This window comes from Myxocyprinus asiaticus, chromosome 18, assembly GCF_019703515.2.
Source record: "Myxocyprinus asiaticus isolate MX2 ecotype Aquarium Trade chromosome 18, UBuf_Myxa_2, whole genome shotgun sequence".
Lineage (NCBI taxonomy): Eukaryota > Metazoa > Chordata > Actinopteri > Cypriniformes > Catostomidae > Myxocyprinus > Myxocyprinus asiaticus.
Window position 1 is genome coordinate 2,026,854 of NC_059361.1, and position 18,926 is coordinate 2,045,779.

Consider the following 18,926-nt stretch of genomic DNA (forward strand, 5'->3'; position numbering starts at 1 on the left):
GGCTTCCATTGCGAATCCGGCAGCAGTGGGCCCACATGTGATGCTCGCTAAGTTTGGAGCTCAGAACAACGTGGAAGCATTCCTGGAGCTGTTCGAGCACATGTCTAGAGCCCAGAAATGGCCACGAACGCAGTGGGTGGTCCATCTCCTGCCGCTGCTGACCAGGGAGGCACAACTCCTGTCCCAACAACTTCCAGTCGCCAACCTCCTGGACTTTGCTGACTTGAGGAAAGCCATCCTGCAATGGGTCGGCTGCAGCCCGGAACAACACTGCCAGTGGTTCCGCACCCTGACACTGAGCGAGGTCGGCTGCCCGTTTGCCTTTGCACAACAGCTCCACGACGTCTGCTGATGGTGGTTGCTGGCTGAGGAGGAAGGCAACATCATCAACCTCGAGGTGCTGGAACAGTTCGTCTCCCGGCTGCCAAGGGGAATGGCAGAGTGGGTCCGGTGCCACCGTCCGGCGTTGCTGGATGAAGCGATCCAGCTGGCCGAGGACCATATAGTGGCGTATCCTGGGCCGGCGAGCCCTCTTCTCTCTCTCTCTCTCTCTCTCGCTCTCGCTTCCCTCCCCTTCCCCTCATCCTGTTCCTGTTCCCCAGAAATGGGGAACTCTCTTACCAAAACCGGTTCCCCACTCCCGTGGGCTGTTCATCCCGTTGGCTTCCACTAAGCCTCTCCATTCTCCCTCACAGGCTGGTGAATCCGCTGCCCCGGGAGTGAAGTCTGGGCCGGTCTACAGGAGCTCCGGGGAACCTGGGCATTTCCAGTACTGATGCCCTACGATGGAGGTGGAGACATTGGTCTGGGTCGCCAACGCACCACAGGCCGACCCCAATCGAGCATGAGTGTTCCAGATACCTGTGAGTATAAAGGGGGGTACATATAAAGCCTTGGTGGATTCAGGTTGTAATCAAAACTCGATTCACCAAAGCTTGATTCAATCCAAGGCTTTGGATACAAGCCAGCGGATGACGGTCATCATTCAATTTCAGGGACAAAAGCATAGTGTTGAGGCTGTGGTTAGTCCCCGCCTCACCCATCCACTAATCTTGGGTACGACTTGGCCGGCATTTATTACTTTATTGAGGGAAATTTGTGTGGATGCGTCCTGTAATAAAGTGTCTCAGTGTGTAGTTTGCGATTCACTGGCTGGGGAGGCGGAGCCGGGGCCATCTACTTCAGCTCTGCATCAGGATAACTTAAGGGAGGGGGAAATATTGGCTTCCCCAATCCTTAGAGGATTCCCTGCAGGGGATTTCCCTCTGGAGCAGACACAAGATGAGACCCTTAGGCACGCCTTTGACCAAGTGAAAGTGATTGATGGTCAAGGCCTCCAGCCAGACGTTGCACTCACATATCCATATTTCTAAATGATCAGGGATCGGTTGTATCAAGGGACACAGGATGCTCAGACAAAGGAACATACAACTCAATTGTTAGTACTGAAGAGCCATCTGGAAATGTTATTCCAGACAGCTCATTATAATCCGATGGCGGGTCACTTAGGGATGGAAAAAACACTGAACTGTCTAATGGCCTGTTTCTATTAACCGTGCTTTCACGGGGATGTCTGCAGGTAATGTGCGGCATGTCTTGAATGTCAGCTGGTGAATCCGCCTGCCAAACCAAGAGTGCCATTGCGCCCCCTTCCATTGATCGATGTCCCCTTCGAACAAATTGGTATGGACCTTGTTGGCCCATTAGAGCAAACGGCATGCGGACATCGTTTTGTGTTGGTTCTGGTGGACAATGCAACGCGATATCCAGAAGCAGTGCCTCTGTGCAACATCTCAGCACGTAGTGTTGCGGAGGCACTCTTCAGAATAGTCTCCTGAGTGGGTATTCCAAAAGAAATCTTCACTGATCAAGGCACGACATTTATGTCACGCACACTACGCGAACTGTACGAATTATTGGGGATTAAATCAATTCGGACCAGTGTCTTTCACCCCCAAATGGACGGCTTGATCGAACTATTTAATCAGACACTAAAAAAATATGAGTCGTAAGTTCATGCACGAAGACGCTCAAAATTGGGACAAGTGGCTCGAGCCCCTATTATTTGCAGTTCGAGAGGTCCCGCATGCCTCCACGGGGTTCTCCCATTTGAATTATTGTACGGGCGTCGACCGCATGGCATGCTTGACATCCTATGGGAAATTTGGAGGAGGGACCTTCAAACAGCAAAAACTAAATTCAATACGTTCTTGACCTGAGAGCAAAACTCCACACACTGGGGCAATTAACACAAGATAATTTGCTCCAGGCTCAAGAATGTCAAAGCCAGCTGTATACCAGGGTTACTCGGCTATGGGAATTTGCACCGGAAGATACATTTCTTGTATTACTCCCCATATCCAGCTCTAAATTACTTGCCAAGTGGCAAGGGCCCTTTGAGGTCACACGGCGAGTTGGGGAACTCTATTATGAGGTTAAATGAATGGATAGAGGCAGAGCACATCAGATTTACCACCTCAAACTGCTAAAACTATGGAGAGAGGTGGTCCCCGTGACTTTGGCGATGGTTGTTCCAGAGAGGGAGGAGCTCGGACCGCAGGTGAACTTAAAAGCCACCGATCGAGTCACCCCGGTCACTTGCGGAGACCACCTCTCACCGTCACAAGTCACGGAGGTAGCCAGATTGCAAAGAGAATTCTTTGATGTGTTCTTGTCTCTTCCCAGTCATATGAATCTCATAGAGCACCATATCGAAATGAACCCAGGGGTAGTGGTACATAGCTGTCCTTACCAGTTATCTGAACACAAAAAAAAAAAGTGGTTCAGGAAGAATTAAAGGCCATGCTGGATATGGGGGTAATAGGAGAATCCCACAGTGACTGGGCCAGCCCAGAGGTGTTGTTTCCTAAGAGTGATGGCTCGGCCCGGTTTTGTGTGGATTATAGAAAAGTCAATGCTGTGTCTAAGTTTGATGCGTACCCGATGCCTCGGATTGATGAACTGCTCGATCGGTTAGGTGCAGCTCGCTTTTATTCAACACTGGATTTGACAAAGGGATATTGGCAGATCCCCTTAACTCCCATGTCCCATGAAAAAAACGGCATTTTCCACACCGTTTGGTTTACACCAATTTGTCACCCTTCCTTTTGGTTTGTTCGGAGCCCTGGCTATGTTTCAGCAGCTCATTGACAGAATCTTCAGACTGCACGCCGCTTATGCCACTACCTATCTGGATGACATCATTATTTACAGTAATGATTGGCAGCGGCACCTGCAGCATCTGAGGGCTGTCCTGACCTCATTGAGAGTGGCAGGACTCATGGCAAACCCTAAGAAGTGTTTAACTGGATGGGTGGAAGTACGGTATCTGGGCTTCCACTGGGGTCATGGACAGGTGCGGCCCCAAAATGATAAGACCGCAGCGATTGCAGTCTGCCCGAGACCTAAGACCAAAAAGGAGGTGAGACATTTCCTATTATCGGAGGTTTGTGCTTAATTATTCAACCATCACCAGCCCGCTGACTGATCTTACTAAAAAGGGGCACCAGATCCGGTCCAGTGGACAGAGTGAACTCTTGACTTCTCTCCCTTTTACCTTGCTTCGGACGGGGGAGAAACGCCCTGTGCTGTACATTAGTCGAAAGCTCTCAATGAGAGAGACTAAGTACAGCACAATCGAGAAAGAGTCTTTGGCCATCAAGTGGGCGGTCCTCACCCTCCGGTACTATCTGTCGAGATGTGCTTTCACCCTCTGTTCAGACCACGCCCCGCTCCAGTGGCTCCATTGCATGAAGGATGCCAACTCGTGGATCACCCGTTGGTATCTAGCTCCAGCCGTTTAAGTTCGAGGTGATCCACAGGCTGGGGGTGAAGATGGCTGTTGTGGATTTCCTTTCCAGGAAGGGGGGGGGGGGGGGGTAATTGACAGTCCGGCTGGTGATAGGGGTATGTGGTGATGGGGGCATGGCCAAGTGACGTTTGTGGAGAGCGAGGCTGAGAGTGTGAGTACGGTAAGTATTGACACCTGTGGGAAATCACCTCTAATAGCTGTTTTGTGTTTGCAGTGACAGCGGAGAGAGATTTAAAAGGCAATCCAGACCGCCGGAGGGAGGAAGAGAGAGAGAGCCGAACCTGAACTTGTGTGAGTGTGCATTTTTGCGTGGGCTGAAAAGCATTGCATAAACAAAGAATTACGAGAACTGTTTACCTGGCCCCTACTTCCTCCTTGAGAGTACAAGAATCTTGTCATACAATTGAATAAAACAACTTCAGCCTAAATGTAGTAATGATAAACTTTTATTGTGAATATATTGTATTTCCACAAGAATTACACTTTTAAACTTTACAAACTTTTTTGTTTTATTGTCTTCAACAACATTATTGTACAAATGTATACAAAATTGTTTCAGGCTTGTCAAGTTCCACAAAAGAATATATATATATATATATATATATATATATATATATATATATATATATATATATATATGTAGTTGTAAGCACAACCAAGTGAGATGGGTGGGGCTTCTGAGGCACATACCACACCCTCTTTCCACCCCAACCAATGAACACACAAATCAAAGAGTGACTTCAATACACACTCAGGAAAAGAAGCGTAACCTCAGAGATAAAAACATCCCGGTACACCGAGCACCATCAACAGCAATAAATACGTTTAGTAGCATGGACACATGGCAGCCCTATGAGACAGCACCATTTAGAGAACATACAATAAATAGATGTAAGTACATGTAAATACATGTAACTCATTCCTCTTTACGTCAGGGGCTCTCGTATTTTGAAATGTACTTTATTCATATGTCATAAAGTCGTATTAAAGAGCATTGTGGGAGCACCATGTGACTAGATATCCTGGACACACTTAAAATGTGTTAAAAAAGTTGTTATATATATATACACAATACTGTGCAAAAGTTTTATGCACTTGTGAAAAATGTTGCATAGTGAGGATGTCTTCAAAAATAATGCCATAAATAGTTTTCATTTATCACTTAATGTCACACAAAGTCCAGTAAACATAAACAAGTTAAATCAATATTTGGTGTGACCACCTTTGCCTTTAAAACAGCCCCAGTTCTCCTAGGTACACCTGGACACAGTTTGTCTTGGTTGTTGGCAGATAGGATGTTCCAAGCATCTTGGAGAATTCGCCACAGTTCTTCTATCTATTTAGACTGTCTCAATTGCTTCTGTCTCTTTATGTAATCTCAGACTGACACGATGTTCAGTTGGGGGTCTGTGGGGGCCATGACATCTGTTGCAGGGCTCCCTGTTCTTCTATCTATTTCGGCTGTCTCAATTGCTTCTGTCTCTTTATGTATTCTCAGACTGACATGATGTTCAGTGGGGGCTCTGTGGGGAACATGACATCTGTTGCAGGGCTCCCTGTTCTTCTATCTATTTATATTGTCTCAATTGCTTCTGTCTCTTTATGTAATCTCAGACTGACATGATGTTCATTGGGGGGCTCTGTGGGGACAATGACATCTGTTGTAGGGCTCCCTGTTCTTCTATTTGAATCTTTTCTATTTGCAAAAGTAATGTTTGGGAGTCTAACATTTATATTTCTTATTGACACACTAAAGCTATAAAAGGTATAAATAACCATATTAAGACAAATGCTTTTGTGAAACATCATATGTGCTTAAAACTTTTGCACAGTACTGTGTGTGTGTGTGTGTGTGTGTGTATATATATATATATATATATATATATATATATATATATATATATATATATATATATATATATATATATATATATATATATATTATTATTAATATTTTTATTTTTAAATAAATCCAAATCTGAAAAATGATGTCATCATTTTCTCACCCATATGGACTATTTTCTTCCATTGAACACAAAAGTAGACATTTACTGTATAGCAGTGTTTTTCTCTTCTTCTCCTTTTCGGAGTTTGACAGTTCCCAGTTCCAATCTGTTTTTTTATTGTATTGAAGAGAAGTCACACAGGTTTGGAATGACATGAGGGTGAGTACATGATTACAGAATTTTCATTTTGGGTGAACTATTCCTTTAAAAATGCTTAGAGGAATATTTAGGGTTCAATACAAGTTAAGCTCAATCGACAACATTTGTGGCATAATGTTGATTAACATGTATTTTGACTTCACTATATGCAACACATAATTTAAACTGAATGACATTTAAGGGTTAAACATATGGCGCACGAGTCATGTGACAACAACATAACGTCGATTTCCGTGAAGCACTTCTACGGGTGCAGAGCCAACAAAGTGCCTCTGGTAAGAAACCTCTTTAAGTTTTGTCATTGAAACCTGTTTGGTTGTAAAGAGTAGAGTCTCTAGTTTCATTTGATATGCCACTTAAAAAAAATAATAATAATTTGCACGACAGTGCACTGATAAACATGATGTCCACATACGTGGATTTTGGGACATTATTCCCTCAAAACCATAAATGTTAGTTATTTTTAATTACCTTTCAACTCGAACACATCTGTGTGTGATTTCACTTCATTTTATATGCATTTTGTTATATTTTACTTTGTTTTCACTGTACAATACAGTTCTATTCATTAACATTAGTAAATGCATTCCTATATATTTTCTGTGCATTATCACACTGAGAATTAATGGGTTCATTCAAAAGTTAAAAAATGTGTCTTTCAGAGGCTTTATATGGAGTTAGGATGAAAATAAGGTGCATTTCAAACTGTTCTGAGACCAGTGCAGACAAACAGCACACTGGAGGTTAAGTTGTTCACTTAATAGGGAGCAAGGGAGCATCCTATAGCTCTCTATGCAGTTAAGTGCATTCACTCCTAAAATCTGATCAAAAGTTCAGTTTCAGGCTGCAGATGATGTTTGGATCACTCAACATGTTTGACAGACATGTGACAATGATTATCAGTACATAGATTCAGAATTTATAATGTATCATTTTATTTTAACATGATTGACAGTGATTGGATGATGCTGGACATTACTTTGAATCAGAATTAATTATGCTAATTTCTGATGTAATGTCTGTAACATCTCAAAAACTTGAATAATCAACACTCCTGGACACTTAAACAATTTGATGAAAAAAAATCTGACTTTCTTAGTTGTCACTAGCTTAGTGTTATTTAAAATTTCACAACTTAGTCCCACTGGCCACATATGAGGACATACATTTTCTAGGAAAAAAATTAAATATATATATATATATATATATATTTGGTGCAACTAGTTACAAACCAAAAAGGAAAATAGAAAATGCCCACAGCAGTCACGCTCGGGTCTCAGGAGGTAAAAAAAAAAAATTGCACTTCCTGGCCAAAAAAAAAAAAAACACAAAAAAACAAAACAAACAAAAAAGTTGCCGTTTGGATTTAAATAAGCAGATACTTAAGAGTCTATGATTGGATCATTATTGCAGCGATTAATATGTTTCAGATGGCAATCATTCTTTTAACTCTAACTGATGCAGTGTGTAGCTTCTCATTTCTTAATCATGTCAGAAGACGTATCCCGTGGTCATGGAAAAGATGTTACTGTGTTTCAGAAGGGGCAAATTATCGTCTTGCATCAAGCAAAGGAAACAACTAAGGCGATTGCTGAAATGACTGGAATTGGGTTAAGAACTGTCCAACACATTATTGAAATCTGGAAGGATAGTGGTGAACCGTCAGCTTCACGGAAGCTGAAAAATCTTGAATGATCGTGATCGGAGATCACTAAAACTCTTGGTGAAGTCACATCGTAAAACATCGACAGTAGAACTCACGGCTGTGTTTAATAGTGAAAGTAAAAGCATTTCCACACGCACAATGTGACGAGAACTAAACAGCTGTGTGGCCACAAGAAAGCCACTTGTTAGTGAGACTAATCGGGAAATAACTTCAAATTGCTAGTGAGCATAAAGATTGGACTGTGGAGCGATGGAAAAAGGTCATGTGGTCTGATGAGTCCAGATTTACCCTATTCCAAAGCGATGGGCGCGTCAGGGTAAGAAGGGAAGCGCATGAAGCATCCGTCATGCATAGTGCCCACTGTACAAGCCTCTGGAGGCAGTGTTATGATCTGGGGTTGCTTCAATCGGTCAGGTCGAGTCTCAGGAATGTTATGCGTCAATAAAATGAAGTCAGCTGACTACCTGAATGTACTGAATGAGCAGGTTATCCCATCAATGGATTTTTTCTTCCCTGATGGCACGGGCATATTCCAGGATGACAATGCCAGATTCATCGGGCTTAAATTGTGAAAGAGTGATTCAGGGAGCATGAGGAATCATTTTCACACATGAATTAGCCAGCACAGAGTCCTGATCTTAACCCCACTGAAAGTCTTTGAGATGTGCTGGAGAAGACTTTACAGAGAGGTTAGACTCTCCCGTCATCAAAACAAGATCTCGGCCAAAAATTAGTGCAACTCTGGATGGAAATAAATGTTGTAATGTTGCATGAAGTTTTCGAAACAATGCCACAACGAATGCGTACCATAATCAAAGCTAAAGGCAGTCGAAATGTTAGAGTATGCAACTTTTTGGCCAGGCAGTAGAGGTTACAGTGAGACACTTACAATGGAAGTGAATGAGGCCAATTTTTCGGAGGGTTTAATGCCAGAAATGTTTATAATTTTATAAAAGCACTTTCACTGATTCTTATGTTAAAATTGTGAATTTTTTGAACGGCAAAGTTGTTTAAAACATCATTTACAGTGTTGTGTCGATGTGCTAATGAAGTTGTAAAATTGAATATAACTTTCCACAGATGCGGTTAGTAAGTGATTTTATGACAGTAAAATCATGTTAACACACATATTGTTTATGTCTTGTGTCTATACTTTTGAAACAGTGAGTATTTTAATTTTTACAGATTGGCCCCATTGACTTCCATTGTTAGTGTCTCACTGGAACACAGATAAAAAATTAAAAAAAATTGTGGTGATCAACACTATGCCACAAATACGGTCCATTGAGCTTAACTTGTATTGAACCCAGAATATTTCTTTATAATGGATGGTTTAAAAATGATCTATTCCCTCTGATGTAAAGTGGAAACTTTTTAATGAAACAAAATTCATAGATACTGTAAGTTCACTTTATGGACTCATAATTTGGACTTGGAGTCACAATTTCATTATCAATAGATGCACAATAGCATAAAACACTTTTGAAAACATTACACGTTAAAAATAATTATATTTTGTGTACTCCTCCGTGATGGAGAACATATGAAAACACTTTGTTTTGCAGCGTGCCAATAAAATCCCCAACTGAATGCTACTTTTAGGTAATTCGCTCTTCTCGACTAACTGTGTAGGCACTGCCAGATTTCAGGTTTGAGCATAATCATGTTATTAACCTGTGTTATGTTTTGCAGACGTTCTTTTTGGATTTGACAGCAGATCTATGTGTGTTCAAATGGTGAGACGGCCTCTGTGGGGTTTGTATATATTTCACTGGCGTTTTAAATACGCTATAGTATGTAAAGAGGGTTGTCCACGCAGCTCTCCTCGGATCAAATCACATCTCACGTTGTTGTTTAGTGAGGTATTTAAATGTAACATCCTGCAGCCTCAACCACGGGCCCGAGATGAGAAATCCAGATCCCGAAAAATCTCTGAGGAGTCCAAAACGCTTGTAATGATTTATAAATGCACGGCATATTTAGGTCTGTAACTAAATGCTACATCAGTGAAGACAAAGAAAGATTCATCTCATTCCGAACAAAAACATATGACATGGATGCACAGGCGTGAGCGAAACTAAACAACATTTCGAGCGCATTCATAAATAAAGACACACATTATTTCAAAACTATCTCAACGCCCCTACATTTTGTTCTCAATTTGGCAATCACCACGACACTTCAACTTTCCACCTTTTAAATTCAGTTGCACTTCATATTATCCCTGTAATCACGTCAGTTTTACAACCTCTACATCAAAAGGGCTGTAAAAAATAAAAAAGCGATAAAGCTCCATTACGGTCTAATAAAGCCATCATCATTTACTTTTGCATGAATATAAAGCAAGAGAATTTAGAATAACTCATGCAAACACTGCGAATGTGAGCTTGTAGTTTTAAATAAACATAGAGAAAGCATGTTGTATATTTCCTGCATGCTTGGCCTTTGGATTGGGATGTGTAAATAATTCACTTTTCATAACTCTAGGCATTTTTTATCCTAGATCATTCATTGGCAATAAATTTGATTGATATCCGAGTTCATTCTAACATGCATGGATGTTCGGTCATAATAATAACAAATAAATAATAATAATTTAAAAAAACATACATTCAACCATCTTAAATCCACATTTCTCCAGGGAAATTTTCTATGACATTTTTATAACCCGTCATGTGCTGCGTTTCTCATAATGCTCCCACATGTGGATGCAATATTTGACACGCTTGTGATATCATGTCTGTCGTACTGGAACAAAATCTGACAGATGAAGTATCTGGACAACATACGGTAAAACACGCCATCGACTGATAGTGCAGGCCTGTAGACGGGATGAGCGTGTGACTTTTGACACGACAGCAAAACTGCTTCACTACAATAATTAAAGTCTGTTAGATCGGCATCTGAGTTTCACATCAGATGATGCACAGCTCTTGTGTGGTTCAACATGGCACTTTCTACTGACATATTTATCAGATGCGTGTGGCTACGTCAATCTTTTTTGATGACTGAATCAACTGCAAATCTTACAGATGTTTATAAATAGTAACAAAAGGACACATCGACCTGTGAAAATCACCATACGAAATACAAATGGAAAATCCTACTGGGTGAATGTTATACAAATGGTCCAGTGATGTCTGTGACTTATTTCACCCCATAATCATTTAACTCCTAAATAAGGAAACCAACAAATGATATTATTAGGATTTTTAATAAGTGTAACCCCTAACCCAAACCATAGACCTAACCATGATTTTCATGGGAAAATATCTCTAGTGTACCACAGATGAAAGAAAACATCAGGGTTGGAACGAGACGAGGGAACCGTTTTACACTGACATACATCAGTCAATTGTATTGCACAAATTAATATGGAATGAGCAACCAAATTGGTTCACTGACGTTCCTGTTCTGTTTGTTAATTTTTTTGGTCTCTGGGAATAAAAAAAAGTCGTACCTTTATGTACAAGCCAAGTCGTACAATATCATCCGACTTCGCCATCTCATTTGATGTATTACGAGTTGTCATGAGACTGTGTTGGACTATTTTGAGCACCACTCGTCCCTCCTTTTCTTTAAAAAAAGCAAAAATCTGTGTTCCAGTGAGACACTTACAATGGAAGTCAATGGGGTCAATTTTTGGAGGGTTTTAAGGCAGAAATGTGAAACTTGTTTTATAATTTTATAAAAGCACTTACATTAATTCTTCTGTGAAATCTCATGTATCATTTGAGCTGTAAAGTTAAGACATCTTCATTAAAGCGAAGTTGAGAACGTAAAATCGGATATAACTTTACACAGATGCGGTTAGTTCTCATTAAAATCTGTTAACACACATATCCTTTATGTCTTGTGTCTATACTATTGAAATAGTGAGTATTGACGCTGACTATCACCCCTGGAGTCGCAAGTTCGAATCCAGGGTGTGCTGAGTGACTCCAGCCGGTTTCCTAAGCAACCAAATTGGCCCAGTTGCTAGGGAGGATAGAGTCACATGGGGTAACCTCCTCATGGTCACAATTAGTGGTTCTCGCTCTCAATCAGGTGTGTGGTAAGTTGTGCGTGGATCGTGGAGAGTAGCATGAGCCTCCACATGCTGTGAGTCTCCGCGGTGTCATGCACAACGAGTGACGTGATAAAATGCGCGGATTGACGGTCTCAGAAGCGGAGGCAACTGGGACTTGTCCTCCACCGCCAGGATTGAGGTGAGTAACCGCGCCACCACAAGGACCTACTAAGTAGTGGGAATTGGGCATTCCAAATTTGGGAGAAAAGGGGATAATAGAAAATAGAAACAGTGAGTATTTTAACATTTACAGATTGACCCCATTCACTTCCATTGTAAGTGTCTCACTGTAACACAGAATTTTGCTTTTTTTAAAGAAAAAGCGGGACGAGTTAAAATGAATTTTTGTGGTAATCAACATTACGCCACAAATGCTGTCGAATGAGCTGAACTTGTATTAAACCTGGAATATTCCTTTATCATTTTCACGTTCTGACTACTTTTATGACAAAAAGGACATTTTCCCCCAAATTCTCAGTAGCGTACTCATTGAAAATAAAAAAAAAGTAATTATATATGCAGTTGTGCTCAAAAGTTTGCATACCCTGGCAAAAATTGTGAAATTTTGGCATTGATTTTGAAAATATGACTGATCATGCAATAAAACTGTCTTTTATTTAAGGATAGTGATCATATGAAGCCATTTATTATCACATAGTTGTTTGGCTCCTTTTTAAATCATAATGATAACAGAAATCACCCAAATATCCCTGATCAAAAGTTTACATACCCTTGAATGTTTGGCCTTGTTACAGACACACAAGGTGACACACACAGGTTTAAATGGCAATTAAAGGTTAATTTCCCACACCTGTGGCTTTTAAAATTGCAATTAGTGTCTGTGTATAAATAGTCAATGAGTTTGTTTGCTCTCACGTGGATGCACTGAGCAGGCTAGATACTGAGCCATGGGGAGCAGAAAAGAACTGTCAAAAGACCTGCGTAACAAGGTAATGGAACTTTATAAAGATGGAAAAGGATATAAAAAGATATCCAAAGCCTTGAAAATGCCAGTCAGTACTGTTCAATCACTTATTAAGAAGTGGAAAATTCGGGGATCTCTTAATACCAAGCCAAGGTCAGGTAGACCAAGAAAGATTTCAGCCACAACTGCCAGAAGAATTGTTCAGGATACAAAGGAAAACCCACAGGTAACCTCAGGAGAAATACAGGCTGCTCTGGAAAAAGATGGTGTGGTTGTTTTAAGGAGCACAATACTTGTTGACCCCTCTCCAAACATAGCGCTTATGGTTGTGACCATAAAGCTCTATTTTGGTCTCGTCACTCCAAATTACAGTGTGCCAGAAGCTATGAGGCGTGTTGTCGGGCATACTGTAACCAGGCTTTTTTGTGGCATTGGCTTCTTTCTGGCAACTCGACCATGCAGCTCATTTTTGTTCAAGTATCGTCGTATTGTGCTCCTTGAAACAACCACACCGTCTTTTCCAGAGCAGCCTGTATTTCTCCTGAGGTTACCTGTGGGTTTTTCTTTGTATCCCAAACAATTCTTCTGGCATGATCATATTTTCAAAATCAATGCCAAAATTTCACAATTTCTGCCAGGGTATGCAAACTTTTGAGCACAACTGTATATACTGTGTGTATATATATATATAAAATCAGCGTGAATTAAAGGTGCTTTTTGTGCCTCTAATGGCACTAAATGGAATTGCAAAAATAATTATTGTACTATTTATATAGCCTGGTCTCATTAAATTTACGTGAGCATTGCAACATTTTTGGAAAACTGAAATTACGTGCTTCATAACATGTTTGGCTGCACATTTCAAGTGAAATGTCCAGTAGGGGGCGCCAAAACCAAGCAAAATTAGGTTGTAATTAGACTAGGTTTTTTAGGTGAATTTTAGACAGAGGTTTTAATAAAACAAACCTCCCTAACCATAAACTTTACCCTAAACTTAACCAATAGTATCCGAAAAGAGAAATGAGAGTTTAACAAAACATCCTTACCCTTAACCAACATCTAACCTTAACCAATAGTGTTTTAAAATGCAGAAGCGAAATGAAGAGCACATTTTCTGAAGCAACCTCATCAATTCGTGTCTCTTCTATGTCTCTGTCGTGTCACATGTCAGCTTGAGTTCTTGTCTGGTTTTGAACCGTGGTTCTCAGAGTTCAAAGTCCAACGCTCTATGAGGTGCGCTACAGCGCAAGCTAATCATATTGGAATAAGTGTATATATGTATATATGTTAAAATTTAGCATTTTTCAAAAGATGCGTTAGCGTAAAAGTGTCTCGATATCATAACATAGCACGGTCTGAGTAACAGAGAGAAAAATAAGTCTTTATAAAGTCATAATGAGCCGTTGTAGTCGTGATTTGAGTGAAAGTGAATAAAACACACAGTTGTTGTAGCGCCTCTAGTGTTCATTTCACCTGGAAACTGCAGGTAATTGTACCTGGAGACACGTATAACAAGTTTTGCAAACATTTATGTATATAGAGTCACGTTTTCACAATGAGACCAGGTTGTATTTGTAGCTTTATATGCAGGGTTTGGAAGGTTACTTTTATTTTGCTACAGATTACAGAATACATGCTGTAAAATGTAATTTGTAACGTATTCCGTTAGATTACTCAAGGTCAGTAATGTAACCTAAATACTTTGGATTACTTCTTCAGCACTGGCAGATTTTTTCAAGTAAATAAAGTAAGAAAATGTACTTACTATATACTGTATATATATTTTAAAAAAATAATATCTGAAAAAAGCCTAAATGTCTAACACAGTTTTGCTACTCAAGTAAATGTATCTTGTTTTAAGGATTTTTAAAATATTTTTACAGAAAAACAATATTTAATTTTAAGACTTTTGCAGTTCAACTTTGCTCTAATATCAAAGGTCTTACTAGAGAAAAACGTTATGCTCCCATGTGCATTTTCTTCAGTATAATCGTGCCTGGTAACAGATGCATGAAATAGCATTTTAGCTTAGCATAAAGCTAAATGTTCACATGACAATTTACACAATATGAACTATTTCTACTGCTCCAAACTTACTTCAGTACCCCTCGGATCGCATCATTTATATGGATAAATGTTTCCAACTGAGTAGACTAAATATTAAAATAAACAAATGACAATAAAATGCAAAGTAATCTCATCACTAACCAATCATTTAAATTGTAACTGTAGTGGAATACAGTTACTAATATTTCGTATTTTATATATGTAATCCCATTACATGTTTTCCGTTACTCCCAGACACTCTATATATATATATATAGTACAATAATTATTTTTGCAGTTCCAAGGCACAAAAATCACATTTAATTCATGCTGATTTTCATTTAAAAATTAAAATGAGATATTTTTGCATTACAGTAACAATAATGTGCTTAATTGCCATTAATATAATGCAAAAAAATAAACAAAAGTTTAATGGTCCTATATATGCAAAATATATCTCACTGCATTTTCCGTTTGATTTTGGGGTGAAATATTTCTTCGTGAGATTCACCATACTAAATATGCCAAAGCACTTATCTGCTTCTTCTTAATGGTTTGAATAGAACAATCAAAGTGAAGTCAAATAACGTGAAACAAGAAATACAGCCCTCTGTGGGCCTAAAGGGCTCGGGTGTGACATCACTGACCAACTTGTAGTGTAAAGCTTGCGTTAAGCTGAATTAATGTTGAGCTCCAGAGCCGAACAGTCTTTCCTGTTCTAATCAACCCAGATTCAGATCCAAGCTGGTGCTGGAACCATCTATGACCACAATGTGGCTTGTTGACACATTATATTTACCTGGTTGTGGCACTAGACCATATCTATGTCTGTGTTGCGGTTAGTTTCTGTTTGGTCTGAGAGGGCAGTATTTGGCAGTGAGTTTATGAGTCAATTTAAAGGTAGGTAAGGTTTCTGTGCTTGTTGGGTGAAGTTACAGACAATCTTAGGCCGTTATGTTGTGGTCGTGTAGTCTGCAGTTGAAGTTATTTTGTGGTAATTATTTTGTGTCCAGTCTGTAGATTCACTCTGGTCAGGACAAATATGTTCTGGTTCCAGTAAGCAGCCACAGTAGAAGGAACTGAAGACCGAGCACTGTCCAGAGAGACGGACTCAAACTGCAGCCGCCACCGCAGTCAGACGCGTCCTCCTGCAGTCAACAGAGATATTAGTCACATGTACCTCTCATTAACACAGATACATACTTCAGTCAGTTCATAGTCAGTTTAAAGGGATAGTTAGTTCTGTCATCATCGTATTGATCCAAACCCGTATGACTTTCTTTCTTACACAAAAGGAGATGTTAGGCAGAATGTTTCACTTTTAGCAGAAAAGTCACCATTCACTTCCACTGCATGTTTCCATACAATAAGTCAAATCTACTGAGCATATATTATTGTATTCCACAGAAATCATGTGGGGTTCTCCATATATGGATACCATAACCATAGTGGGAAAAAAAATCAATAAAATACATTTCATATTATTGAAAAATATAATATAATTTAAAATATAATTTGCTATATTCCTCATTTGGATCAAAGTGTCTGCTAAATGAATAAATGTGCAAGGGTTTAGAATAACATTAGGAAGAGTAAGTGATGACAGAATATCTGGTTTGTTGCTGGTCCAAGGAGGTCTACCAGTCCTAACCAGCTTGACCAAGATGGTTTACAAGGTCTGCCATGGTTCCACCAGCTGGACCAGCCATCTAGACCAGCTTGGACCAGCGAATGACCACAAATGTCCAGCTAGAAACCATTTGAAACCATGCTTTAGCTGGATTTTCCAGAAGAAAGAAGATCCACTTAGAAATAATAATAATAATAATAATAATGTATAATAAATAAATACATTAAATAATAAAATTAAAACTAAATTAAATAATAAAAAAATAAAAAAAATAAAAAAAAACACACACAAAATCAGGTGTCAATTTAGGGCACACATGCCAAAACTCATGGTGTTGAAATAATGTATTCATCCTGATCTCAAATTACATAACTGTGGCAACATTTTAGCAAAATTATATTACATGGTACATTGCACGTATTGCAGCAGATCCGTGGTGAAATGTCCACTGTGTGGCGCTAAAAGCAAGTTAAATGTTCTCTCAAACAGGTTAAGGTTAATGCTCTATCGAGTTTTAATCAACAAAACTGACCTCCCTACATCATGTTGTGGTGCTTCTATGACACTTTGGGTTCACGTGTGGACTCGTGTGCTCTTCAGGACTCATATCCCGCTCCTTTATATCACAAGTGCAACGCTCTATCAGTTGAGCTACCACACAATTTGATCACACTTGAACAAGCTTGTAAATGTAGTTGATTATGTAATGCAAACATTAAAATGAGTCATGCGCTATAGTAAGTGTTTAGATGTCATAAGATAGCATTGTGTGAGGAACATGGCGAAAAGTACGTGTTTATGATCTGATAATCTGCCGTTTTCCTCGCGATTTGTGTGAAAGTGAATAAAAGTCATTGTTGTTGTAGCGTGTTCATCTCACCAGGAAACTGCTGCGATATGTACAACAAGATGTAAAAATCATTTTGCAAAAATGCAGGTATAGTAATGTGATTCTATGAGACCAGGTTGAATGTATTACTTTTACTACTACTCTATGTGCTAGTCTTCTGCTTTTGATGCCAGGTCTGCATGTTAGATCATGTGTATAGATGAGGGCACTCAGTTCACCAATGGAAGTCCTGGGATGGCCCAGATTCGAAAGGCAAGAGGCGTATCATAAATGTGGCTGTCAAAAGGCCGGAAACACATCTGGAGCTTCCTATGTTTATTCCACAGAAAATCTCTCAGGGAACAAGCTGAAAATGTACTTCCTACGGGCACAGCAGGAGGAAAGCAGTGGCGTCCTGCCTCTCTGCCTCCGAACTGAAGCACAGAGTAAACAATATTGAGGATTTTGACCCACTTCTTACTCCTTAGTGAAATTTGGCTGCCATGCTTTTATAAGGTGGGTGTTTGAAAGACAGATAAGCAAAACAACAAGATGAAACTGACCATCAAACACAAGCATAAAAAACAGCAGAATGATCGGCGGGCAAGAGGTCAAAGCAGAGGAGCCACTGATTGGACACAAAGGACCATCCTAGCAGCCAATGAGCATTCAACAAGCAAACAGAAAGGAAAAAAAGAGAACAAAAAATGTGTCACTCAAAGCAAACAGGCGATGAATGAATGCACAAAGTCACATTTCTGTCTTCGACTTACATCAGCATTGTTATCGAAGCAGACATCTGGACCTTTCCTGTACCGAGGATTCTGGGCCAGCACACATGGGTCGGGACCATTGGCTGATAGAAATCCATAAGGACAAAAGCCAGAACTTCATGGTTCTCCAGTGCACATTGATAGAGTAAACAAATGTGATCTAGGTTTTAAATGTCTTGCCTGCAATGTCAGAAAATGTCTATATATTTGATTTTATAATGGTAATAGAGCACAACAATCTGGTTCCAGAAGTAAAAATCCCATTCATTTTCTCCATAGGGGAATTGATTATTAACTATAGCTTATAAACCTTTAAAGACCGACCTACCGTGAGGTCTGAGGTTGTTAATTGATGGTATATTCTTCTGTTGACGCCATCCGTCTGCATTCTTTTAACTTCATTTAAAATAAAAAAAAATTAAAAAGCTAAATAGCACAATTCCTGGTGTAGAACTACACTACCCATGATATTGAGAGGATCAATTGACCAATTGGAGAATAGCGGATTATTTTAGGATATCTGGTGTGAACGGCTCTCTTGAGGTAATTCCACAGCATCTCTATTGGGTTAAGGCCTGGGCTCTGACTGGGACACTCCTAAAGATGGATTTTCTTTTTTTGAAGCCTTTCTGTACTGGATTTACTTCGATGTTTAGGGTCATTGTCCTGTTGCATCACCCAACTTCTACTGAGCTTCTGCTGGTGCACAGCCACCCTGACATTATCCTGTAGGATATCTTGATAAACTTGGGAATTCATTTTTCCCTTGATGATGGCAAGCGGTCCAGTCCCTGAAGCAGCAAAGCAGCCCTAAATCATGATGCTCCCTCCACCGTACTTCACCGTTGGGATGATGTTTTTATGTTGGTATGCGGTGCCCTTTCTATGCCATACGTTGTGCTGTGTGTTCTTCCCAAACAATTCAACCTTACTTTCATCAGTCCACAAACATTTTTCCCAGTAGCGTTGTGGAGTGTCAAGGTGGTCTTAGGCAAACTTCAGGTGCGCAGCA

General features: G+C 39.9%; 1 protein-coding gene across 1 annotated transcript in view; it reads right to left on the reverse strand.

Moving 5' to 3' along the window:
* Positions 1-736: 736 nt before the first annotated feature.
* LOC127455820 (voltage-dependent calcium channel subunit alpha-2/delta-1-like) overlaps positions 737-18,926 on the reverse strand; it is a 169,673-nt gene continuing 151,483 nt past the window's right edge. Inside the window, exons 40-42 of the mRNA XM_051723975.1 lie at positions 17,915-17,997; positions 17,705-17,792; positions 737-861 (exon numbers count right to left, since the gene is read on the reverse strand). Of these exons, the coding sequence (XP_051579935.1) occupies positions 737-861; positions 17,705-17,792; positions 17,915-17,997 (296 nt within the window). The remainder of the gene's footprint in view (positions 862-17,704; positions 17,793-17,914; positions 17,998-18,926) is intronic.